Here is a 25,560-nt window from a genome sequence, read left to right as displayed (position 1 = left end):
TAGATATTTGCCCTTCCTATCCCCCCAATAAAGGTGTTATCTACACTAATGACTTTCTCTCTCTCTCTCTCTCTCTCTCTCTCTTTGATCCATTGATTAATTTCTTAGTTCAGTAACAATTGGCTACCCTGGGAAATGTTTGTGAATATTTTATGCCATGCAAAACATCTGGATCCAATTTAGCCAAGCAACATTTGTTGAGTTGAGCTGGCATTTTGCCCAACCACTTCAGGCAATTCAGATGCTCTCCCATTTGCAATTTTTTTTTTTGGCTTAGGAGATAAATTTACTATCAATTTAGTTTTTGCCGCAAGTTATTTAGGATGCAGGCTTTGCCTCCGAACCATTGGTTAGTATCTTAGGGGCAAACAAGGAGATGAAACCGCCACTTCAAAGTAAGATTCCTGTAAAGGTGCAATGAGGGAATTATTAGGGGATACTTGTCTAGAATCAATTACGGAGAGGAAAAATCTTAAAATTTCTTCAATCTGCAAGAGAAGTCCTCAGTTTACAACCACAACCGAGCCCAAAATTTCTATTGCTGAGTGAGACCTTTGTTAAGTGAGTTTTGCCCCATTTTACAACCACCCTTGCCATTTTAAGTTAAGTGAATCACTTAAGCAGTTGTTAAATTAGTAACGCGGTTGTTAAGCAAATCCGGCTTTCCCCGTTGACTCTGCATGTCAGAAGGTCACAAAAGGGGAACATGTGACCCCGGGATGCTGCAACCGTCATAAATATGTGTCCGTTGCCAAGTGCCTGGATTTGGATCATGTGACCAAGGTGAATTCTGCAACGGTCGTAAGTGTGAAAAAGCATTATACGTCTCCTTTTCAGTGTCATGATATCAACTCAAAAATATTTCTCTGGTCTTTTAGAGTTGAGAGCAGAAAAGGAGTAGGGGAAGTAGTGCATTCCTTAAATGCTTCACAGATAATGGCTAGGCAGCCGAAGCTTCTGGCACACAAGATTATTACTGGAAAGCATGATTGATGACTCTTGGCTATGGATGTGTCCCATTGGAGAATATGAATTATGATACACCCAGGGGGTGGGGGGAAAACCAGGGTCAAGGATGACAATTAATTATGTGTCTCAGAGTCGGCTTCATCCAGGTAGCACCGGCATGTCTTCTCCTCATAAATCTTCTTTAAGCTTTGAAAATCTGGCTAGTAACTCATGATTTAAATGGGGGTAATTACCAGAGCCCTAACGAAAAGAACATAAGTACTTTCATTTCCACATGGAAACCGCTTCTAAGTTTTGTGCTCAATGTGGAAAAGAACATAATTTTGACTTTGGGTTTAACTAGTTAGATTGATAGACCTTTATAAAAATGACTCGTTCATATTATTATGGAAAAACAATAAGTTGTGATTTGATGCCAATGCCTTATTCTACTGCAACAGAGAGAGTTGGACCTCAGTGCTGTTTTTTCTCTTCTTTCCTTTCCTTTTCTTTTCTTTTCTTTTCTCTACCTTTCCTCACTTCTCTTTTCCTTCTCCCCGCCCCCTTCTGACTTCTCTTTTATTTACTTTGGCATTTTGTCTTTTAGAATACTTAATAACTTAATAACAAAAATGTTCTTTAAAAAAAACTGTGGATCAGTGGTGGGATTCTACCAGTTTCCCTACCGGTTTGGTGATCGCGCACTTTGTGTGTGTGCACACTCAGCTTTCTAAACACCAAACACTTTACTCTGAGAGATGCGACCAGAGACTCTTGATTTGAATGGGAGGTGGATTCCGGAGCCCTGACACGTGACTTTGAACGATCACTAAATGAACTGTTGCAAATCAAGGACTTTCTACGAAGTGACAGGTTGGGAAAGGATATGTTGACTCAGGTGCTTCTCTTTACATCTGAAGGCAAAGACGGAGATCATGCCAACAAAGCCATATACATCTTTTATGGGCGGATAGATTATTTATTATACATTAAATAGCAAGGCAAATCCAGACTTTTAAAGTATTGTTTGTAAAGGGGAAATATGCAACATAATGACTGTAATCAGAAATATTTTTAATAAGCATGTTGGTGTAATGGGAAGGCACAATGGGAGGGGAATTAAAACTATGTAGTTTTCCAATATTGCTTTTCTTTCTCTTTCCTTTTTTTCACAAGCATAGAGATTTCTAGGTTTTTTGTTTTTTTAAAAAAATGACATAGGTAAAGGTAAAGTTTCCCCTCGCACATACCTGCTGGTCGATTCTGGCTCTAGGGGGTGGCGTTCATCTCCGTTACAAAGCCGAAGAGCCAGCGCTGTCTGAAGATGTCTCCGTGATCATGTGGCCAGCATGACTAAATGTTGAAGGCGCACAGAACCTTCCCCACAAAGTGGTCCCTATATTTCTACTTGCATTGAGGTTTTTTTGGTGCTTTTGAACGGCTAGGTTGGCAGAAGCTGGGACAAGTAACGGGAGCTCACTCCGTTATGAGGGTGTAAGGGATTTGAACCATCGAATTGCCGACCTTTGTGATCAACAAGCTCAGTGTCTTAGCCACTGAGCCACCGTGTCCCTTTAAATGACATAATGAACTTAATTCCATGAAAAAGGGTTATATCCAGGCTATTCTTTGTGCTGGTTGATATGATAAAATTAGGGGCTCGATTCAGAGCATCTTCGAATGACAATAGACCCTCTTCAATCAATGGGACTACTCTAAGTTTGGATCTAATCCCATATATATTGAGGGTGTCTCATTTCTAAATTTGTTCCAGCTACATTCATTTTCCTTTTCTCATTCTCATTCTTTCTCCTCGTTCTTTATTTTCTGTTTACTCAAGGGGTTTGCTAAACTCTCCAAGGAACAAAATCCTAAGGTGGGAATTCCTGTTCTTTGGCAGATATCAGTCAATTCAATTGATAAAATAATAGATCAAAGACCAGTTCCGTCTGGCTAAGGCTCCATTTATCACCAGCAAATTGTTCCGGCTTTTTAATATTTAATCCTTTAAAGAGGAAGTAGTATAGCTACATGTGAGGCTTGCCGCTTGGCCAAAATCAACTTTTTGGGGAATTGCAGGGCCTCATTCCAATTTTGCAAATTCTGCCAGTGCTGAGTCAGTAGTTATACCTTCTGGGTGGGTCCCTTTGTCTACCTGGCTTTGCCTTTTAAACTTGTGTTGTGTTATGGACCAGCATAAAGGATACCAGTCCGGCCATCTTCTGATCCCCAGTCAGTAAGAAGCGAGAGGCCCACAGCACCCTGCTTTCTGGTTATGGGTCAGCCCTGCAATGCTTCTTCTGAACTTCTTCGGTCAGCTTGTTCGACATTTATTTCATACCTTACCAAACAGGATATTTATTTGCTTCTACCCAGATGTCCCAAAGGCATTTTTTTTTTCAAGAGGCAACTGGACTTTCTGGTTTTAATTTAAAGATGTTTCCCTTCTCATCCAAGAAGCTTCTACAGTTCTGACTGGAGGGTGGGGAATGGAAGGATTCTTTGCAAACAGTTGGTAATTTGCATCCTGTTTAGAGAGTCATTGAGGCCACCTGGAGGTTTGTCTGTGTCCTCAGAATAGTGCAAATGGGTGTGGAGCCTCCTTGCAAATGACCAGCTGTCTGCAAAGAGTATAAATCCTTCCATTCCCCCACCATTGAGTCAGAGCTGAAGAAGCTTCTTGGATGAGAAGTGAAACGTCTTCAAAGAAAAACCAGAAAGTCCAGTTGCCTCTTGAAAAAAGCACCTTTGTGACAACCACGACCTGGATGACTGAGAGTCTCCATATAATTCTACAAAGATGTTCAGAGATTCCTAAGCTGAAACTCAAATACAGCTACTCCTCGACTTATGACCCCACTGAGCCCCAGATTTCTGTTGCTATGTGAGACTTTAGTTCAGTGAATTTTGCCCTTTTACGACCTTTCTTGCCACAATTTGTGAAGTGAATCGTCGCAGTTGTTAGGTTAGTAATACCCTGCACTCGTCATAAATATGAGTCAGCTGCCAAGTGTCTGAATTCTGATCGTGTGATCATGGGGATGTTGCAATGGTCGTGTGAAAAATGATTGTAAGTCACTTTTACATTGTGGTTGTAACTTGGAGCAGTCATTATACGAACTGTTGTAAGTTGAGCACTTCCTGTATGTTTCTTGCAGAGTTTCCTTAATATTTCTGGTACAAAAATTTGCTACTTTGGCTTTCCTCTTGTTCTCTTTCAGTTACTAATTGCTAAGAATAAGCTACCTTCTTCTCCTATAGGTTGTAATTTATGTCTGTCTGGTACAAACCTTGATGATGTGATATATCATGACATCATTGCATAAATTAGCATAAATTATACTGTTTTGTGTTTTCCTAAAGTTAAGACACGTATGAAATCTCCTTTCGGGTGCCTATAGCTCAATGATGGCTAACCTTTTTGGGCTCCTGTGCCAAAAATTGTGCACACGCTTGCACTTGCATGCCAACACCCAGAAGGCAATGCATGTGCCCCCTCACATCCCCTATGCATGCGTGCACAATCTTCACCCACCCACCCAGCCCCCTTACCTGCATTGCGCCTCACAGCTGATTTTTGGCCAATTTGAGGCCTTTTTCAGCCTCCCAGAGGCTTGAGGAAGGCTTCTGCAGACTTCTGCAGGCCGAAAACTAACCCCGTTTCGACACTTCCAGTATTTTCAGAAAAACAGGAAGTGATGAAACGAGGCTAGTTTTCGGCCTGCAAAGCCTGCAGAAGCCTTCCTCAGGCCTTTGGGAGGCCGAAAAAGGCCTCAAATCGGCCACATGCGCAGTGAGGTAAGTTTGCCTGCAGCTCACATGCCAGCACAAATAGCTCTGCATGCCATCTGTGGCACACGTGCCATAGGTTTGCCATCATGGCTATAGCTGATATAATTCCAGTGGGCTGAGCTCCTATTCTCTTAGATTTAGTAAAAAAAAATTAAAAGCTTAGTTTACCTTTTTGTCATTGCACCTCGTACAACGAAATCAAATGCTATAGATTATAACTATAAAAATAAAACACAAACACGCATCCTTTGCATAATCTTTTCAGTTCTGTGGTTCTCCTTTCCCTCTATGTTAACTGTGTGTTTTTAGTACAGTTTGGATACTTGTTGTAAGTTAACACCTCAAGCCCTTAGCATCTGTGGTCCTTCAGAATAAGGAACAGGCAGCAGAAACACTGTGAGTCTCATTAATTCAGCGCTAGGTAAAAAGATATTCAGCACTATTGACAGAGAGGATTACAAGCAATAAAGTTTATCCTGAACCCTGAAGTGGAGAAGATTAAGAGGAAGGCAACGGTATTCTTCAACCACTCGGAAGGCAACCCTGCAAAAGGGGAACAATCTATTTATCTTTGCTTTGAGTAATCTTGCAGCCTAGATATTTTAAACTACAAGCTCATTGAAACTTCAAGCTGCCTGTTCAATCCAAGGACAATAGAAGTTTCTCTCTTGTAACTCTGGTTATTGTCTCGGTAGCTGGCAGATTTGGAGTTTAAAAAAAAAAAAGAAAGAAACCTGGAGAAATTAAGAATTGTTCGACAACGCAAGAGTTTGCCTTTGGAAGTGCCAAGTACTCCTTTGCTGGAGATCCTGATATAGAAGTTGATGGGGTTGGATCAGTGGTGAGATTAATTTTTTTTTTTTACTACTAGTTCTGTGGACGTGGCTTGGGCGTGTCGTGGCTTGGTGGGCGTGGCAGGGGAAGGTTATTGCAAAATCCCATTCCCTCCCCACCTCACTAACCTGCTTTCCAGCTGTGTTCTCCTGTGCAGGGAAACCAAAGAAGACCCAGCCAATCAGCTGGGACTCAGGGGGCGGACCGTAGATGTGGGCAGGGCCAGTCAGAGGTGGGATTGGCCGGTTCTCCAAACTACTCAAAATTTCCGCTACTGGTTCTCCAGAACTGATCAGAACCGGCTGAATCCCACCTCTGGGTTGGACTCTAGTCCTCAACTTACTACCACCATTGAGTCCAACATTTATGTTGCTAAGTGAAAAATTTGTTAAGCGAGCGCTGCCCTATTTTACAACTTTTGTTGTCACGGCTGTTAAATGAATCTGGCTTCCCCATTGACTCTGCTTGTCAGATGGTGGCAAAAGGAGATCAGCCTACAATCTGTCATAAATGTGAGTCAGTTGTCAAACGTCAGGATATAAAATAAATACACAAATACATGCCATTTGCCAAGCATTCAAATTTTTGATCACGTTACCATGGGATGCTTCAACGGTCGTTAAGTGTGAAAACAGTCATAAGTCCCTTTTTTCAGTGCCGTTGTAACTTTGAACGGTCACTAAATGAACTGTTATAAGTTGAGGACTACAGGTAGTATAGGCTCCCTTCCAGCCCTGTTCTATGTTCCAAAATTCAAAGAACCATTGGCTCTTCCATTTCTGATCAGCGGGTTGGGTTAGATGACCTCAAAGATCCCTAAAAATCGCCAAAACCCTTTTGAATTTCCCGCCTGAAGCTAAATGAAGGGCTTGTGGTTCAGATTGCCAAGTCCGCCTTGGGGGGAAAAAGGGCTTTGGCAGAGCTTCGTTCGCTTGCCAATTTCTGGAGGGTTGTACTCTAACTATAAAAAGATATCGCTATCAGACGCAAAGCAGAGCCATCAGAAACGCTGCCTGGTTTTGTTAATGTTTTCTCCTCGTTTTTACACCTGCTGAGTGAAGGCCCCCTCAATTGCAAGTGAAAACAAGCGACCATGATAATAGAGGATGGACAAGGGAGGTAGCCCAATTGGTGAGATTGATGAATATTCAGAAGAAGAAAAAAAACCTTGCTCAATTTGTTAAACCGGGAGGCAGAGAAAGGAATGGGGACTAGAAAAACCAGGTCCAAGAATTATAGATTAGTGTCTTGTTTATTTGTAATTCCTGTTGACTGTTTATTTGCACATCCCAAATATCATATTTACTAAGTATTTATTTAGTAAATATTTACTAGGACTGTATTACTATTCTTCTCATCCTTTCTATTACCTATCTCCTTCTATTGATGGCTATAACCTTGTTGCTTGTAACTTTACGATTTATATTGTTTTATTTATTTCCTAGTATGATTTTATTTGCTTATTTAGTATCTTATCTATCACTAAGGGTTGCATCTTGCGATTCTTGATGAATGTATGTTTTATGTATCTTTATGTATCTTATGATTCTTGATGAATGTTTTTATGTACACTGAGAGTTTATGCACCGAAGACAAATTCCTTGTGTGTCCAATCACATTTGGCCAATAAAGAATTCTTATTATCAATCTGTTTTCCCAGGCCAAAAAAAAAATAAAAAATTGAAGTAGCTGCCGAACAGCCGTAAATATAATTTTTTAATACTGCTTAACTTTAATATTGAAAATGCTAAGACTGCTCAAAAATGTAGCAATATAATATGCACATGAAGATGTGCAATACTAAAAACAGAAATAAGACTTTATTTTGTATAGGAGGGATGCTTCCTGCAAACATTATGAGTAGCTCTGTGTATATATATGTATATGTATATGTGGGAGTGTCATCACTTGAAACTTTCAAGAAGAGATTGGACTCCCATCTGTCAGAAATGGGGTAGGACAGGGGTCTTCCACCTTGAGAGCTTTAAGACTTTTGGACTTCAACTCCCAGAATTCCTCCTCCAGTCATGTTAGCTCAGGAATTCTGGGAGTTGAAGTCCACAAGTCTTAAACTTGCCAACTTTGAAGACCCTTGATATAGGGTCTCCTGCTTGGACAGGGGGTTGGACTAGATGACCTACAAGATCCTTTCCAACTCTGATTATCTGTTATCTCTCTCTCTCTGTATGTGTGTGTATGTATATGTATGTATGTTTATATATTGCAATTTGTGCCATTTTTAATCTTTTTTTTCTTCCTCTGGGCATCCTGATGCTGGTTTTGGCAGACCCAATAAACCAAGGTTGTTGTTTTTTTTTCCGCAAGGGCGAACTCCGACCCTAACCAAGTCTCTTGCCTCCCTCCCGCTCTCCAGCTCAGCCGTGCCCGAGTGCGCCTGCGCGCCAGGTGAAGGGAGGAGGAAGCGACGGGGACACAGCAGCCTTCGGGAAGAGCAAAGCGCCCGCGAGGCCGGTGCGCGCGCAGCCGCCGGAGAGCTTTTCCTCGTGCGCCCCCTCCCGCCTCGGCCGCGCTTCGGAGAGAGAGAGAGAGAGAGAGAAAAGAGAGAGAGAGAGCGCGCCTCGTTCGGTCGGTCTCCTTTTTTGTTTGTTTGTTTGTTTGTTTCGTTTTTTCTCCTTTTTTCGCAACCGGCCGGTTGGTTCGCCGCGCCCGCGCGCACCCCCGAACGCCTTGAGGGGCCACGCAGCGCCGGCCGGCCGGCCCTCCCGCCTCCCCACCTCTCCCTCCCTCCCCCTCCCTTTTTTTTTGTTTGTGTGTTTGCTGCCTCCCTCCCGCGCCTCCTTTTCTCCTCCTCCTCCTCCTCCTCCTGTTCGTCGCCCTCAACGACGCCCGCTCGATCCTCGCGGACTCTCCGGGTGCGAGCCAGGCCGCGGCTCCAGCCCAGCCCAGCCCAGCGCCCACAGGTGAGGAAGGAAGCCGGGCCCGCCGCGCCGGCTTCCTCCAGACCCGACCGGGGCCTGGCCTCGATTGCGGCGTTCCCCTCAGCGCCGGCCCAGCGGCGCGGGCGGGCCTGTTCTGAGGGGGTGGGGGGAAACAACGCCAGCCGGGCCTGGCCAAGCGGAGGCGCCCGGGCCGCTACCTGGGCCTCTCTCTCTCTCTCTTTCTCTCTCTCTCGGCGGATGGGCCTTTGCCTCAGGGGAGCCCGGAGCGGGCGGGCGGGAGGAGGAGGAGGGACCAGGCCGCCGAACAAAAGGAGCCGCTCCGGTGGCGGGGGTGGGGCGGGTGAGAAGGCGGCTGAGGCGAGGCTGAGACACGGGCTCGCTCGCGCCCTCCCTCCCCTCCCTCCCTCCCTGCAGCGAAGCGGGGAAGGAGGGTCGGAAGTCCGTCAGTCCGTCAGAATAGAGCTGGAAGGGACCTTGGAGGTCTTCTAGTCCACCCTCAGGAGAAACCTATACAGCCCCCCCCCACCCCCCAATATACATCACCTGTTTTTTATAGTTAACGCGCTTTGCAACAGGCCGCCCTTTTTTGTGTGTGTGAGGCGGAGAAGCGGAAGCTCAAACGTGTTGACTGTGTGGGCATAGAGGCACTTTTCTCTTCCAGCTCATCTCCAGAAGGGAAGGGGTTGGACTAGAAGACCTCCAGGGACCCTCCCGAGTCTGTTACTTTACCTACTGTACCTTCTGCATCTTTACTATCTGTACTGTCTGTCTATATCATCTGTCTACAGTAAATTATCCATCTATCTCCATCCATCCACAGCTTTATCCATCCATCCATCCATCCATCTGCCTGCCTGCCTGCCTCTCCCTCCCTCCGTTTGTATATTCATCTATTTTTATATTTCTCTATTCATCTATCCATCTACCTGCCCTCTCTCCACCATTTGTATATTATCTATCTATTCATCTGTTTTTCTATCTTTCTATTCATCTAGCTATCCATCTATCCACCTGCCCCCCTCATCTAACTTCTGTCTTTCTGTCTATCATCAACCTTCTATCTTCTGTCTATCTCTTATCTATCTACTTACCTACCTACCTCCATGCATCCTTTTATCTACCTACTCATCCATCCACTACCTCTCTCATTTCTCTTCTCTCCTCTTCTCTTAGTATTGTAGCTTTGTGTCTGAGAATAACGAAGATGCCCTTTCCTTTCCCTTCCCTTTCTCTTTCTCTTTCTCTTTTCCTTTCCTTTCTTTGGGAGGTTTTCACCCTTATCCTAAAGAAATGAAATTAGGAATGGGGAGGATGGGGATTAATACAACTTTCCTCCTCACATTCCCGACTTTAGAAAACCTGCATTTTCAATCCAGGGGTTTCCTCTCTGGACGATTTATGAAGGCAGAGAGAGGGGGGGGGGGGGAGGAAAAGGGCCATGGGAAGCTTCATTGCTTCTCTTTTTCTGGGGCCATTTAAAAAAAAAACAGCTACCCTTTGCTGGATGGCAGTTCTGCATTTGGGCTTCAGGGTAACTTGCACTGGGTGCTTTTGCTTTAGTGGAGTGAGGTCAGAAGCTCAGTTTGACTGGGCAGACTGATTATTTGGAAGTCAATCCCACTGGGTTGAATAGAGTTTTCTCCCACATTAAGGTACCTGGGACTCTAGCTCCGATTATAAGCTTTGGTGGATCTTTGCAAGTTGTTCTCATCCCTAATTGTCTTACCAGAGATCTCCTTTCTCTCTTTCTACCTTAGTTCACTTCTATTCTTGCATGATGCAATGCCTATCCATATGTTGCTGTATGTTACTTTATGTACCTGTACAAGTGTATTTTGTTTATCTTTGTAGAGAAGAAACAATTCAGGGCTAACATTGCATTGAGAAAAATTTGGCAAGTGCCACAGGTACTGAAACTGAAGGTGGGGAAACCTAGAAAACTTTCCATTTCTTCCCCTCCAAAAACAGGTTTTTAAATGTCAAAGAGAGGGACAGGGGACTTGCGTGTGTAAAATAGAAGTTCAGCTATCCCTTGGGCTGTTCAAGATACTTAAATAATTTGGATCTTGGCCATCACTTTTAAAGTTAGCAGCATCCTTCACTATTGCGGAATCAATGGAATGTATGGACACATTTTCTATTTTAACTACTGATATTAGATATAAGATTGATGAGCAAAGTAACTGTTGTTCAATTCAAAACTTGTGTTTATGCTTTGAAAGATTCAATACATGTTTTTGTTTTATGTTTATAACTGGAAATAATGTTTGAATCATATGAAAATGTTTCTTTTGGAACAGATTTATGGAGTGGTTGGTAATAGTGATCACCTGTCTGAGTTGTGCTCTTATTTTCTAATTTTTATCTGTTCTGTCAGTCTATATTAAAACATATCGATGCTTGTAAAAGTGAAAGTAGTGATGTCCTAATGGAGTCAAACTATTTTGATAGATGAAAGATACTGCAGGAATACTGCAATTTTTCAGGACCAGACTTTAAGAACAAGCTATTGGATACATACTGCATTGAGATTAATTTTTCATTTTTAAATTTAAAAATCCTGATCAATTGCACCAAACATTGATTTCTGATGTTAATTGTATATAAAGATAGGTCATTTCTTTTTTGGATATAAGTAATAACTTAAAAAACTTGAAAAAGACACATTCTAACTCAGTTGAAGACAAGTCCATTCCTCATTGAAACCTGTATTGAATTTGCTTTAACATTAATTCACATAGGAGCTTCAGAAATGCACACCTATAAACTTCAGACCAAATACAAATAACTTTCAGGCTCCTGATTAAAGTTTGTAAGAAGATAATGAACATCACAGAAAGTTCATTACAAACTCATAGAGCTTTCCAAGATTCGAGGAAGATAATGCTACACTGAAGCAAAAGTGAGTGTACATGACTCTTTTTATAGTTAATGGAAATGCAAACTGCTCCACCACCCAAAAAAAACCGTAGAGGCGGGCACTTAGGTATTACATTTGACATCCTACTATTGGATGTAAAGCATCAGCTTGAGGAAAAGTGCACTAAAATTGGGATGGATGTTGACCACAAGCATTTTGGACTTAAGAAATGGTTACTAGTTCTTCAAGCTGAGTCCATACACTACCTATTATGTGATAAGTTTTATTGTGATCTAGCTCTTACATTTTGTAGCCTGCTAGAATAGTTTGTATGTATTTCAAGTCAATTCTGTTCTGAAGTATCTTTTTAAGGGAGGATTTCACTAGCGTTGGAATGCATTTATTTATAGCCTACTTGGGTAACAAATGTGACTGAAGCATCATTAGTCTTGTTAGTACTGGATGGCAGATCACCAGGAAATGAACCCGGAAGTCCCTCACAGCTTTTCTATGTGAAATTGAAAGAAAAATGTTAGTGGGTTTGTGTTAGATGTATGTGAATGGTGCAATCTCTATCGTCATTGAATGCCTAATAGTTAATTCCAAGTTTCTTATTTAATTTATACATGTGTATCACTTTACACAGTAAAGTGCATGCGATATTTGTAGAAAGAGAGGATTCAAGAAAACTCTAACATTACTTCTCAGTCTTCATCTTTGTAAGTGATGTTTCCTTTTCAATTGAACTAGATTTCTGGTGACTTGTATTGATTTTCTTGATAACAAGAAAGTGACTTGCCTTGTCTTTTCTTCAATGACTTTTCAGATTTTTAATTTAAATTACTGCACTGATATTTTCTAAGTGTCCCATTCACACACTAACCAAACCCTATCTTAGTTAACCATATAAGTGTGTGAATTTATTTAGTAATAAATAAATTTTAGATAAAGTGCTTAATAATGATAACATTTTTCCTTTGACAAGAACAAGTAGTTGTCACATTTTGATATGTGAAACCCCCATGGAATTTTCCAACATAGTATTACTACAGGGCACTTTATAGAAGGGTATTTTTTCAGGCAAAACCTCAAAAGCCCTGAAAATGTCTCCATGACCCATCATCACACAAGACTTCTGCAAAACAGGGGGTAAAGGCAGGAAATGCGAATGAAGTTTTGGAGCTGGCCTGACACAAAAGAATGTAGGTTTGAAAGAGATGAAATTTTTTGGACCCCATTGCCATGCAATGACCTTCCTATTAGGTGGTTTTCTGGAGCCTACTGTGCACATAGTAATTGTTACACAGCCTGAAATGGCCTTCCAAACAGAAATGTATTTTCAGTCTATCACCCCATCTCCTAGTCTGACAGTGCTATTTTTAAAGGTTTAGTTGATACCTTTTAACCATTTAAAATTGTTTAATTACCTAAATCCATACACGCTATTAATACAGATGCTTATACCTTTAGGTTTAAAGCTATAGGAACCCTAGGAATTTGCAGCTGTTTGCCCCATGCGTCATCAGATAAGTCGTGTTGTATCTGGTGCTATTCCTGGCATTCAGTCCATCAGAGGAACAAACATTTTTTGGAAGGCTGCATGCTAAAAGTTAGTGGCAGGGCCGAGAGAAAAAACAGATTTGTTTTGATCTCACATAGACCAAAGTAAAATTAAATATGGTTACTAGTAATTCTGTAATATATTTATTAATTTCTTTATGTTACATTAGCATTTAAAAACTTTTGGGGACATCCTTGGAGAGCTACTGGGGCTTTCAAAGGGCAGGGGTCTGCATCTCCTTTTGTCTGCCTGCACTGAACTGCAGAGCGTGTTGTTCTCTGCTCTCCTTTATATTAAAGAATCCTGGAATTTAAGTTGATATACTGAGATGTGGCTTGTTTGCCTTCATTTCATGGCCCCAGTAGACATTATTGCTCACTTCTTTCAGGCTTGCATGTGTGTTTTAAATACACCTCAATATAAACAGCAGTTTTCATGGGAAGTTTCCTTAGCCTGCGTAAAATACCTCGTGTCCCATTCTTGGCATTTCCAGGTATGGCAGGGACTCTTCTGGAGCTGTCAGCCTGTGGGCAACATGGAGAGAACTAGTAGTCTTACTAATTATAAAAGGGATTGTTTATTCTAAAATAATGTCCATATTATAATTTAGTGAATCGAGCTTACCTGGAAAGAGCTATGCAGTTTCCTTGCTCTACAATTTACCACTCCCCTGAGATTTCCTGGTGGTCTCCCAAGTATTAATCAGGTCTGATCATGCTTAGCTTCCAAACCCAGATAGTCTTCCCCTGCTGGACCTTTCTAGGACTGTGTATGGGGAAGAAGAAGGTAACAGCCTGGCTGCTGGATAGAGAGCCTCATTGGTTTCATGGAAGTCTGCTAGCCTTGCTGCTCTTTCTGTTCCACATTAAACCATCTTTGCAGGAGGGCCACTAATTAAACTCACCAGCTGCTTGTTGGGAGACAGTCTGGTCCTCCGAGGCGAGGGAGGAGTGCAGGGCTGCAGTTTGCACTTTGCCTTGAGCTCCTCTCCTAGCCTGGCTGCGGTTGGGGAAGGGCCCAGCGCTCCTTTTTCCCCAGCCTTCCTTTTCCTGCATGAAGCAGGCTCTCCTTTGATGGATGCCTGCATTAGTTGACTGCATGCAGAGTCCAGCTGGTCATGTGAGGCTGGCCGGCCAGCCTGCCTCTTCCTTCCCTAGGCTGAGGTGAGGCACCGCCTCTATTCTGTGACTCCCTCCCCGATGTGTATACGAGGAGCCGAAGAATAGCAGACTCAGGGTTCCTTCAGCAGCCAGTGGCTTTGCTGCAGAAGGCGCCGGGCTGAATTCTGGAGGAGCTGCTGCTGCGTTTGGATTCGTGCCGTTGCTGGTTCTGACTCTGGAGATCACTCAACATTACAAAAAGGCTGGGCGATGGAAGTGACAATGCAGGAACCATCCTAAGAAGCTTTTCTGATCAAAGTGGATCTAACTGGAGACTGGCCGGATTTGCAAGTCCGTGACTCTCCTCACCTTTGCTTTCCTCCCCACCCTTCTTTTCCCCAGTTGGTTTACGCTCAGGATTACTTTGGAAACTTTACTGAAAAAGAAAACTGTTGGTTTTCCACGCCCTGGCCATGTTCGGGAAACTGCTTGCCTTTCATGGATTTGTGCCCCCTTCTGGGTATTGTGTTTGCGCTGGTTGTCTGCAAGCCTAGGAATTTCCAGGAGGGGCCTCTGTTGTGGATTGTTTTTGTTTCTATGGAGAAACGCAATGAGCTGTTTTACTCCTGATGACGGGGAAATCCGCCTTCAGTTTTTTGTATGCCTGGAAAGGAATCCTTTATACATGTCTGCCAGGAAATAAAAGCAACAAAAGAAAAGGTAGCACATTTCTAAACTGGGGTTGTTTTGGCATCTCATATTCAAGAGTTGTGTGGCCCTGGCATTTCACAGGCGTTTCACTTGTTTGTTTTAAAGAAATGTGAGAAACACCTGTAAGTTTTCAGCAGATGGCAATTTAGTTGAATTAACCCTTGTTGTAAGTAGCAGAACCACATATTGTATCACAAACAAAATCTTCACGTGCTTTAAATGGGAATGGAATAATTGCTAATGTTTTGTTTTAGCTCAAAATTTACTATATGTCTGAAATGTGACAAAGAACCAGAGGAATCACTATGTAACGTTTGCAATACGTCATTAAGTAATTGCTTCAATTTGGAAATTGGCATGCCCTGATACGATAATCCAAAGATATACAATTTGGCAATTTGTATTTGAATTCGTGAGGTCTTTCCAATTATTGAGCCAATTAAAAATCATCATCTTTTATGTGGCTAAAAATCATGAAGAGTTTGCTCAATTGTACTTGATTTTAATTACAATTGTACTTGATTTTTTTTTCTAATACCAAAATAGAGCAGGATCCCCTTTCTGTTAGAGCAGAAGCCCTAAAAATACTGTGCAAAATAGAATTTTGGAATCTCAACAAGTAAATTGTATTGTCACATGATTGCTGACTGATGAAAAATAGTGGTTTTTAGTACAGGTAGCAAGTAAAGTATTGATGTGGTCAGAAAACAGATCTACTTACATTGTGTAACATTGGAGATCTGTTTTACAGTTGGGCATGATCTGACACGCTCCATGATAATGAGGCAGGATCCCACATTCATCCACACCCTGTCATTTGTATATTGAGAAAGTATACAAAACACTTAAAAGTGGTGAGTCACTGGCTAATTCTCTTGCTGGATAAAGATTAGTTTCAGTTCTCTACTCCCAGCAGAGCAGGCTTTTGCATATATTTCCATCCGATATTGATATGGTTTGTTTTTGAAGATTTAAAGATGGGGTAGGGGAAATGGGGAATAGTTCCAGCTGTTAATAACTGGCAATTTGCATTTGCTAATACTTTAATTGATATTATGTGATATTAAATCTGGCCTATAGATTAAGGCAGTAAGGGACAGTAATTGGAATTTCAGATCCTTTTTCATGCATGACTTCATATAACTATTTGATAGTAATTTATACCTGGAATTATACTGCTTTGAACACAGAAGTGCTTTAAAAACATTTTATAGTAAAGCATCAGACCTACAATAGTGAATCAGCCAGTACTTAGCAACTAACACAAGCACAATTATACTTAAAGAATTGGAAAATTAGTTTTTAAATAGGTCAAATAAGAATTTAGTACTTTAATAACAAGCCCAGATTTTGTAGTTCTAGAAATGAAATATTATTTGAAACAAGCTAGATATTTAAGTTTGCAAAACATGTTTTTGGTAAAGCCAGTTCAGTTTAAATTAAGAGTCAACATACTGGTTAGGGTGTTGGTCTATGACTCAGGATTAGATTCATGTCCACACTCAGCCATGAAAACTCACAACCTGTCCTTCATAAGATACTACAAGGATGAAAGTGGAGAAAGTTCTAGATGTGGCGGAAAGAAGCTAAATGAATAAATAGAAACTTGTCCTGTCCATCTAGATTACTACAATGGTGATCAGTTTCATCCAACTGGATTAACGATTTCATCACATGAAGGCTTTCTCTTCTGGCAAATGATTGGTAGCATGGAAAGTTACCAAGTTATTTTAAGCAAGCTCAGTAAAACAGCCTGTAAACCATTTATACCAATATGTTTACTAAAAATTACAATGTTACATACTATTGTTCCACGAGGCCATCCAAATGAACTAATTGTAATGGGCAAAGAATCTAGTTCAAAAACTTTTCTAGAGTATGCTCTTCTCATCATAGATATAGAAAATTTGTATGAGAATGGGGTCCCTTTCTCACTTTTCGAGAATCAGTATTCTTCAGATGGATTCTAGAACTAGTGAATACTCCTCCTCTTATAAACAGTGTGGGAATTGTTTTACAGCAAGTGTAAAACCCAAATGATTAATCCCTTAGCGTACGAAATAAGTAGGGCTGAGCTTTGATAAACTTGATAAAAGTAGTTGGAAGCACTTGCTGTCTGATTAAAGGGTGTAGCAATGCGATTTCTAAATCACTTTACAGGATTGTGTAATATGAAATAGGTGGCCTGGTTGAAGTGTGGCTGTTACATGTGTGTAATGCCCAGCTTTTGGGGTGTGCGTGCTTTACACAACAGGACAACCAAATACATGTTTGCCCGTTCCCTCATTATAATACTTTTGATTTAAGGAATGTCTTCTTTGGTCATAAACAGTTCTGGAGGAAATTTATTTAGAGTTCATAGGCAGAGTTTAGAGTTCCTCTCTTTTAGCAAAAAGGAGAAATGCTATCCCACCACGCCACATGCTGCCCTTACCTTTTTAATTACAGCAGCTGAAATTTGGCAGTACTTTTGCTTCAATCGTGTTTCTTTCAGAGGAACTTCCTGCCAAGTAAATTGGGACATAGTTTTAATTTGAATACTTTTAACTACGGAATCCTACCCCATTAATTGGCTTCACCATACAGAACTTTTTGGGGTTTTGCAGATGCTTCCTGGCAGGCATAGGGAGACTGTTCGCAGCCCACTGAGGTTAGCTATATTTAGCTATAGGTATTTAATAGCATTTCAGCCACGCAAAACATGTAGCCAGATGGCCAGGGAAAATATTTGATGAAAATGTTCCGATTAGTATGAAAAACAAAACGTAAACTGTCAAGTTGTTGGAATGTGGCACCTTCAAAATATTGATATTTTGGTCCCACGTGTTTAGGAAGAGACTGCTTCTCCATCTTTTGTTTAAATCCCCACAAAGCAGAAATGTTGGCTAAGGGTGCTGCCATTCCTCCCGGGCATAATGCCATTGCTTACCTCCTAGGTGTTTTGTCACTAAGCTGATGGCAGTTTTTGCATTGCAAGTGGCCTGGCAGAATAGCTAATTATCACCCAGGGTGTCTTGGGAAAGGCTCCCAGTGTATCCAGAAGTTGGTTTCTTCAACAGCACATAGCTACTGAGGAAACCTTTTTAATTTTTAACTAGCAGCTAATTTGGAGATGTTGGAAAATCCTGACCGAGCTTGATGACTTTGCCAGCAATGGGCAGTTCCTGTCAGTAGAGAATTTCTCTAAAAAAGATGCCAGAAAACAAGTGAAATTTTCAAAGACTGCTAGATTTTGTTTATGGTTTGGCAGAAGAGTTTTGGCTATATTGTTGCAGTTCTATCTAACTTTGGAACCTCTGGACATTTTCTTGATATTTCCAGTTCCAGGAATACTTACAGATCCTGTTAATCAAGCATATCATAATGAACACTTTGCCATACAAAATAATTTTTCAGTTACTCACTGATATCTTAATTTACCAGTTTGTAAACTTCATAGATACTTGGGCTAAAATGCAGGTTCGCTTTAAAAAAAGAGAGAGAAAAGTGTTCTAAATTAACTTACTAGAGTTGGTATTTAAATGAGCACTCTTTTAAAATATTGTTTATTTAATAGCAATGCTGGAAGGAGAAAAATGAGGAAAATGCTCCCATAGTGATTCCATTTCAGGTAAAACCTGTTGCTGTTATCAAAACCTTACTATCTTTTAGAGGCACCTTCAGAACAGATTTGAGACCTGCCTATAGAAGGTAACTATTTTAGCAGTAAGTAACTATAGGACATTTTAGGGACTGTGCACATCTAAATACCAGTTGTTCAGAGAGGTATATAGCCTTTATTGTTCTCTTTATCAACATCTGAAAGCCACTGTGAGAAATGGTTGCACTGAAGGCTCTATGGATTAGCCCATAGTTGCATTTGATCTTTCTCCCCACAAAATATAAAGTTTGAGATAATTGTTGCTAGTTAAAAGGAACTCACTTTGGTTTTTGTTTTTTTCGTTTCTTGCAGAAATGAGTCGTCAGACTGCCACAGCACTTCCGACAGGTACCTCCAAGTGCACACCGTCCCAAAGGGTACCGGCCTTGACGGGCACCACCGCTTCCAACAATGACTTGGCCAGCCTCTTTGAGTGCCCCGTCTGCTTTGACTATGTGCTGCCACCTATCCTCCAGTGCCAAAGCGGGCACCTCGTTTGTAGTAATTGCCGCCCCAAGCTCACCTGTTGTCCGACCTGCCGAGGACCGTTGGGTTCCATTCGGAATTTGGCTATGGAAAAAGTTGCCAACTCCGTACTGTTTCCTTGTAAATACGCCTCCTCCGGCTGCGAGATCACCTTGCCGCATACCGAGAAAGCTGACCACGAAGAGCTTTGTGAATTCAGGCCTTACTCTTGTCCGTGCCCTGGGGCCTCTTGTAAGTGGCAAGGCTCTCTGGATGCTGTCATGCCACACCTCATGCACCAACATAAATCCATAACAACGCTACAGGGAGAAGATATTGTTTTCCTCGCTACGGACATTAACCTTCCTGGAGCTGTCGATTGGGTTATGATGCAGTCTTGCTTTGGCTTTCACTTCATGTTAGTACTGGAGAAACAGGAGAAATACGATGGCCACCAGCAGTTCTTTGCAATCGTACAGTTGATAGGCACGCGGAAGCAAGCGGAAAATTTTGCTTACCGCCTCGAGCTGAACGGTCACAGGCGGCGATTGACTTGGGAAGCAACCCCGCGATCGATCCACGAGGGGATCGCAACCGCCATTATGAATAGTGACTGCTTAGTCTTCGATACCAGCATTGCACAGCTGTTTGCAGAGAACGGCAACTTAGGTATTAATGTGACAATTTCAATGTGCTGAAACCCCAATCTGACATTTTCAGGGCCAGTGTCTAAAAAATAATAATCATCACCACCTCAATCCAAATCCGCTGCATTCAAGTTTCACAGAAACTGTGGTAAACATCTGACTGCTAGGTGTGAACTATTGGGAGGGAGAGGCTAGCATAAATGAAGGCAAATTAATGGGAAGACTGTTCAGGTGCAGATAACAGTTGCATGTAATAACACTAATATATTTAAATGAGTCAGCATTAAACCACTGAGAAAAATATATATATATATATATATATATATATATATATATATATATATATATATATATATATATATATATATATATATATATATATATTATATTATATATATATATATATATATATATATATATATATATATATATATATATATATTGTATATATATAAAATTATATTATATATATATATATACAAACCCAAATGGGCATCCTTTTGTATTAAGAATTGATTCTATGAAAAGTGCTGTAAAATAATTCTAAACTTCTTTGTAGATTAATTGTACTTTTGAAAAGGATACTGTTTTGTGTTTTCATTTGTGTTTCTTTTGACTGACAAGCCATGCACAGCGGTCAAACTAGTCTGGGGTTTGACCGCTGTTTCTCCTGTTCCTTCCTTTTCTCCCTTGCTTTCTTTTTTCTCTTCCCAAATCACTACATAGTATTGCTGCTGTTCTTGTATAAATTTTCTGTGTATTTGCTAATTTTTATTAACTTCTAGTTTTTCATTAAATAAATGATTTTTCTTTCCTGTGATTTTTATTTTGTTTTTCTGTTTCCTTTTTGCTTTTTGGAAGGGGACCTTTTGAAATAGCTTAGAGGTGTCATCTTCTGATACACAGCAAAATTTCTTATGGCTAAAGGTAGACTCCCATACATTGGTAATGTTTTTGGGGTGCTGTGTTGCTGCGAAGAATGCTATATACAACTTGAAGAATAGAGACACCATTAGACAAATTCCAAAAAGGGTTCTTTTAGATTGTAGATCTCATTGCATTTTGATTTCAAACTTAATTTTAAGTATGTTGTTTAATAATGTTCTAATTTATTTTAAGTTAGTGGGAAGTTTGGGCCCATTTTCAAAAGAATTTGAGAGATCTTGAAGCATTTTGAGGTCATTCTTGTATTAATTGTGGAATACAAGAAAACATAGTTTACAGTATTTATAACTATAAATATAGGCCATTTGTTTAAAGGAGACAGTTGAAATAAGCTGTTTTGGTCTTTTTAAAAATTTTGTCATTAAAAGAATTTCTGGCAAACTGAAATATCTTAAAAGTGATGTTGGCTGTTTTGTTGTTTTATATTTTGGCAATAATGGAATGAAAGCAAACTAAAATGGAATTATTCCTTGCAGTTTCACCCTTTAATGCTAGGGTCCTGCTGCAGGATCCTTTTGTGGCAAGGATCTTCTTCCAGCAGGCTATTCTGTGAATGCTTATCTGCCTAACTTCCTTTGGGCCATTTATAGATGGGAACATCCAGGAGAAATGTGAGGCGTGATTATCTCACACATTTTGTATTTGTTCCTAGAAGCCAGGCGTGTTAGCACATATTGCACCAATGCCTTGTTTTTAAAAGTTATCTAGTATTAAAGTTTTTTCAGATGACTAAAGTAATCGTCATCAATGATTCTTTTAACAGCAAACGAGATTTGAGGAAGCAAAGGAGTGAATGGGAAAAGTGCTGTTCACAGTAGCCCTCGACTTATAACCACAATTGAGTCTGGAATTTTGGTCATAAGTCGGGTCGCCATGGGACTGTGGTCTCGATTTCACAACCATTTTTATAATGGTTCCTAAGTGAGTTAACTGTGGCCGTTAAGCAAATCAAATGGTTCCAATGGACTTTTTTTGTGCCAGAAAGTAGGAAAAATGCAATCATCACTATCCTAAGATGTTGCAACCGGTTGTAAATGTGAGCCAGTTGCCAAGCACCCAAAATACCATCACATAGCCATGGAAGTGGGGGCAGGAGGCAGCAATTGTAACTTAGAAGTCGGATCATTAAGTAACTTTTTTCAACTCCGTCTTAACTTTGATAGTTAGGTGGCCGGTTATAAGTCAAGAACTACCAGGTCGAGATTTAGGCTACTGGACAGAGATTAGCAAGGCGTGTAAAGCTTCTACTTTATATTAGGAATGTCTGGATACACCTGGACATAATGTAGTTATGGAAAGTTTTTGTTCGCAGTGCCTGTCGTGCCTTGGCTGCCAGGGATGGCATGTGCTCCAGGTACATAATAAGTTGCATAGACAGATATCGGCTTCATGATATTTGACAGTATACTAATCAGTTTTGACTTCAAAGGAAACAGCTGCGTTTTAAGTTCACGTAGGCTTGCAATTAAGCCCTTTTGCTTAATGAGATGCAAGGCATGGACAAGTGAGGCGTTCTTGAATGATTTTTATATCATTCGATTTTGAGAATTTCCCCCTTTAATTCATGAAACTGCACCAAGTAGAACGAAGCTGCCGTACGCATTTTGTAGATGCCCCGCTGAATGCTCTCCTAGGGTGCATCTTTCTCTCTCTGGAGGAAAATAGTCAATCTTTGAAAGAAGTACTGCAAGGCCAGGATGATTTCACAAGCTTATTTAAGTCGTTCTTTGAGTCAGCAATTCTCTCAGGGAAGCCGCGAAAGGGCAGCTGGATGTGTGCCCAAAAATTTAGCTGAGGTTTTTTCGGATGATACTTAGGAACCCACCTTGTACAGTACAGTACAGCCAACTGTGCTGGCTATAGCAACAGTACTTAACAAAGCTATTGAACTCTTCCGCCAGTCTTGACAAAGTATATAGAATTATTATTCTGCCCTTTCGCATGCTATACGTATTGGTTGCGGGAACTGACCCTGGCTAGTCTAGGGAAGAGAAGGACCAGGGGAGGCATGATAGCAGACTTCCAATATTTGAAGAGCTGCCACAGAGAGTAAGGGGTCAAACTATTCCCCAAGGCACCCGAAGGCCAAACAAGGAAACTGAACAAGGAGAGATTTACCTGGAAATAAGGAGAAACTTTCCAATAGTGAGAAAAATCAACCAATGGAACAGAAGTTGCCCTCGGAAGTTGTGGGAGCGCCATCACTTGAGACTTTCAAGGAGAGATTGGACTGCCATTTGTCAGAAATTGTATAAGGTCTCCTGCTTGGGTGGGGGGGCTGGACTAGATGACCTATAAGGTCCCTTCTAACTCTGTTAATCTGTATCTACATCTCAATGTACTCTGAATTCCCAGAGATTGCTATAAAAAAAAAAAGAAACTGGCTTACCTTGGTGGCATCATTTACCTTCAAACTCGTAACTCTTAGTTAAAAAGAAGTTGCTATGGGTTCATCTAGTATGCAAGTATAACCAACACATCAGTGAGATCCGAAACGAAGCCTTTCTGAACAAAGACCCTCTTCTTTCCACACAACTTATTTTTCACAGATCTCCAGAGACCTAGTGAACAGAAACCTACATGGATATTTACCCGTGTAGTAGGCATGTATTACTATTATCCTTCTCATCTTTCCTGTTACCATCTATTGGTATATTTGTTGTTTGTATGTACACTTGAGAGCTTACGCACCAGAAACAAATTCCATGTGTGTCTAATCACACCCGGCCAATAAAGAATATTTTAGTACATAAGTGTAAAAGTAAAGGTTCCTCTGTCTAGTCATATCTGACTCTAGGGAGTGGTGCTCATCTGTTTCTTAGCCAAGAAAGCCATTCGAAGACATTTTGTGGCTGGCATGACTATACACCGAGGCGCACAGAATGCTGTTATTTTCCCATTGCAATGGTACCTATTTATCTACTTGCATTTGCATGCTTTCAAACTGCTAGGTGGGCAGGAGCTGGAGCGAGGAACAGGAGCTCACCCTGTTGTATGGAGCTCGGGTCTCGAACCTAGGTTATCAGTTTTGCAGCTGACAAGCTCATTGTCTTCACACCTCAATATATCAGTACTCTGCAACTTTTCCTCCACGAGGATGCCAATACTCCACATCTTTCTCTCTCCCATTCGATCATACGTTGGTGACCTTGGGGCAATTATTTCAGTTGGCGTGAAATCACGTGACCATTGCAGCATCTGCATGGAACACATAAACGAAATTCAGGTGCTTGGCAACAGACTCATATTTATGACAGTTGCAAGCCCAGTCAATGGGGAAGCCAGATTCACTTAACAACCGGGTTACTAACTTAACAATTGCAGTGATTCACTTAACAACTGTGGCAAGAAAGGCCTTAAAACAAAACTCATTCAAACAAGTGCCTCAGCGGCAGAAATTCTGGGCTCAATCGTAGTCGTAAATCGAGGATTGCCTATATTTGCCAAGGAAGCGTTACTGTGCAGTTGGGAGCGTGAAAATGGCCCCCAACCTCCCAGCGTTCCCCTTCAACGTGTTTCCCAAGTCACTTCCTTTCACAAGGAAAATGTTGTGGAAAGATAAGCTTCCTGTTCCAGCACAGCCCAAGATGTATTTTCAGATTTTCTCAGATGTCATCAGACTGGCTAGTAGGAGGACAAAAGGTTGCATTCCTTAGCTGTGACAGTGGGAGGATATAAATTCCCAAGAGATTTGCACTGCAGGATTAAAGGGAGGTGGAAATCTGTTGATCAGGCCACTGTTAAGAGCAGGAAGAACTACTCTAAACAGACACCAGCAAAGTAGGATTTAAGAATAATGTCAGAAAAGGCAGAGGAGATAAAATAGGTATCGGGAGTGATATTGTCTGAGAGATAAGTTCCTGCTGTATTTAAGATGTTTCTTCTCTAACATCCGATAAAAAGGAAATTTAAGACTAGGGCAAACAATAGGAAGCTGTCCACGTCTAAAATAAGAGGTGCTTTAAAACAGCCTGAAATAACAATGCAGCCGGCACAGCAAAAAAACTGAATTCTGGAATTCTTTTCCAAGGAAAACTCCAGCAAAATGGACTGAATGCTCTAGCCAGCTGGGAATTAAAAAGTCTACAACATCTTAAAAACAGCTAAAGTTGAGAAATGCTGGTCTTGAGGGTATCAGAGCAGAAATTCAAATTAAAAAAAAATCAGTAGTTCTCAAAGCTACGACGTTTTGTTAGAGGTCATGCTTTTTCATAAAAAGGAGAAGCCTGTTTTGATTGGAATAGAAAATGGTAAAAGAGTTGTGTCATGAGCTAATAGTTGTATAGATTATACAGCAATATGGAGATGATAGAATGGTTAGCCTATAACAGACTCCTCATTTAAGGCTATGTCCTAAATCCCAATCTTGCTCAGATCCAGGGTGTCTCAAAAGTTCCTTTTTTCAAGAGGCCCCTGGATTTTCTTTTTCCTTGGAGACATTTCGAAGCTTCTTGGATGAGAAGCAAAACGTCTTCAAGGAAAAAGAAAGTAAGTCCAGTTGCTTTTTGAAAAAAGCCATCTTTGGGACAATCATGACCTGGATGACTGAGAATCTCCCCAGACATTCAAATTCAGAATCTTTTTATTTCCATGTAAGTACTGCGGACTTCAGCTGGCTCTCAAATGAATCCTCAAATTCATTTTAATAATAATAATAAAAATCCTTCTGCATTCGAGTCTTTAAAAATCCTGGGCAGCTGGTTTGGGGTTGTTGTTTTTTTGGTGCAAAGGTTTTGGACCATTTTGACTTTGGAGAGTGGGTGAAAATGAATAGCAGCTGGCCTCTTTAAATATGTCTTATTTTGCAAGCCAGCACATTTTTCTGTAGGTGTTGATATATTGACAAAATAAAGGGTGCGCCAAATGGTTCACACACACACACACATACTGACCCAACCGGTACCACTTGAATCTAGCATTGATCAAGTAACTCAAATGATGTGAAGAGGTAATGATACTGGAAGGCTGTTTGTGACCAGAATAGACTTGCAGGACTAGCATGGAGTCCCAACAGCTGAAAGAGCAATAAATAAAATACAGTGGAAAATGATCCAGCAGTTAAAAGCAGACTGATTGTAGGGCATGCAATTCGAGGAATACATGCAATTCTACGCTCATTCTGGCTATACACAGAGTTAATGATATAATTAACTGTAG

At 40.9% G+C, this 25,560-nt stretch overlaps 1 protein-coding gene and 1 long non-coding RNA gene across 4 annotated transcripts; one reads left to right on the top strand and one right to left on the bottom strand.

The window, feature by feature from the left end:
- The first annotated feature begins 8,028 nt into the window (after positions 1-8,028).
- On the top strand, positions 8,029-20,278 carry SIAH1 (siah E3 ubiquitin protein ligase 1). 3 transcript variants are annotated; one of them, XM_087940663.1, is made up of 2 exons: positions 8,029-8,160; positions 18,659-20,278. In XM_087940663.1, exon 2 carries the CDS (start codon positions 18,661-18,663, stop codon positions 19,507-19,509), a length of 849 nt encoding a protein of 282 aa, XP_087796789.1. In that variant the 5' UTR covers positions 8,029-8,160; positions 18,659-18,660; the 3' UTR covers positions 19,510-20,278. The 3 variants fall into 3 exon arrangements, with proteins under 3 accessions (XP_087796789.1, XP_026569786.1, XP_026569784.1); XM_026714001.2 differs by lacking the exon at positions 8,029-8,160 and adding an exon at positions 8,361-8,495; XM_026713999.2 differs by lacking the exon at positions 8,029-8,160 and adding an exon at positions 14,123-14,715.
- On the bottom strand, positions 13,026-13,847 carry LOC148124845 (uncharacterized). Its single transcript, XR_015744974.1, has 2 exons — positions 13,520-13,847; positions 13,026-13,419 (listed from the first exon to the last, which is right to left on the bottom strand). It is a non-coding gene; the product is annotated as an uncharacterized LOC148124845 (long non-coding RNA).
- Positions 20,279-25,560: the final 5,282 nt, after the last annotated feature.

This window comes from Pseudonaja textilis, chromosome 11, assembly GCF_049901715.1.
Source record: "Pseudonaja textilis isolate UNSWEBS1 chromosome 11, rPseTex1.2, whole genome shotgun sequence".
NCBI classification, from domain to species: Eukaryota; Metazoa; Chordata; class Lepidosauria; order Squamata; family Elapidae; genus Pseudonaja; species Pseudonaja textilis.
Note: the sequence above shows the minus strand (reverse complement) of the source record. Positions and strands in the feature narration are given on the sequence as shown.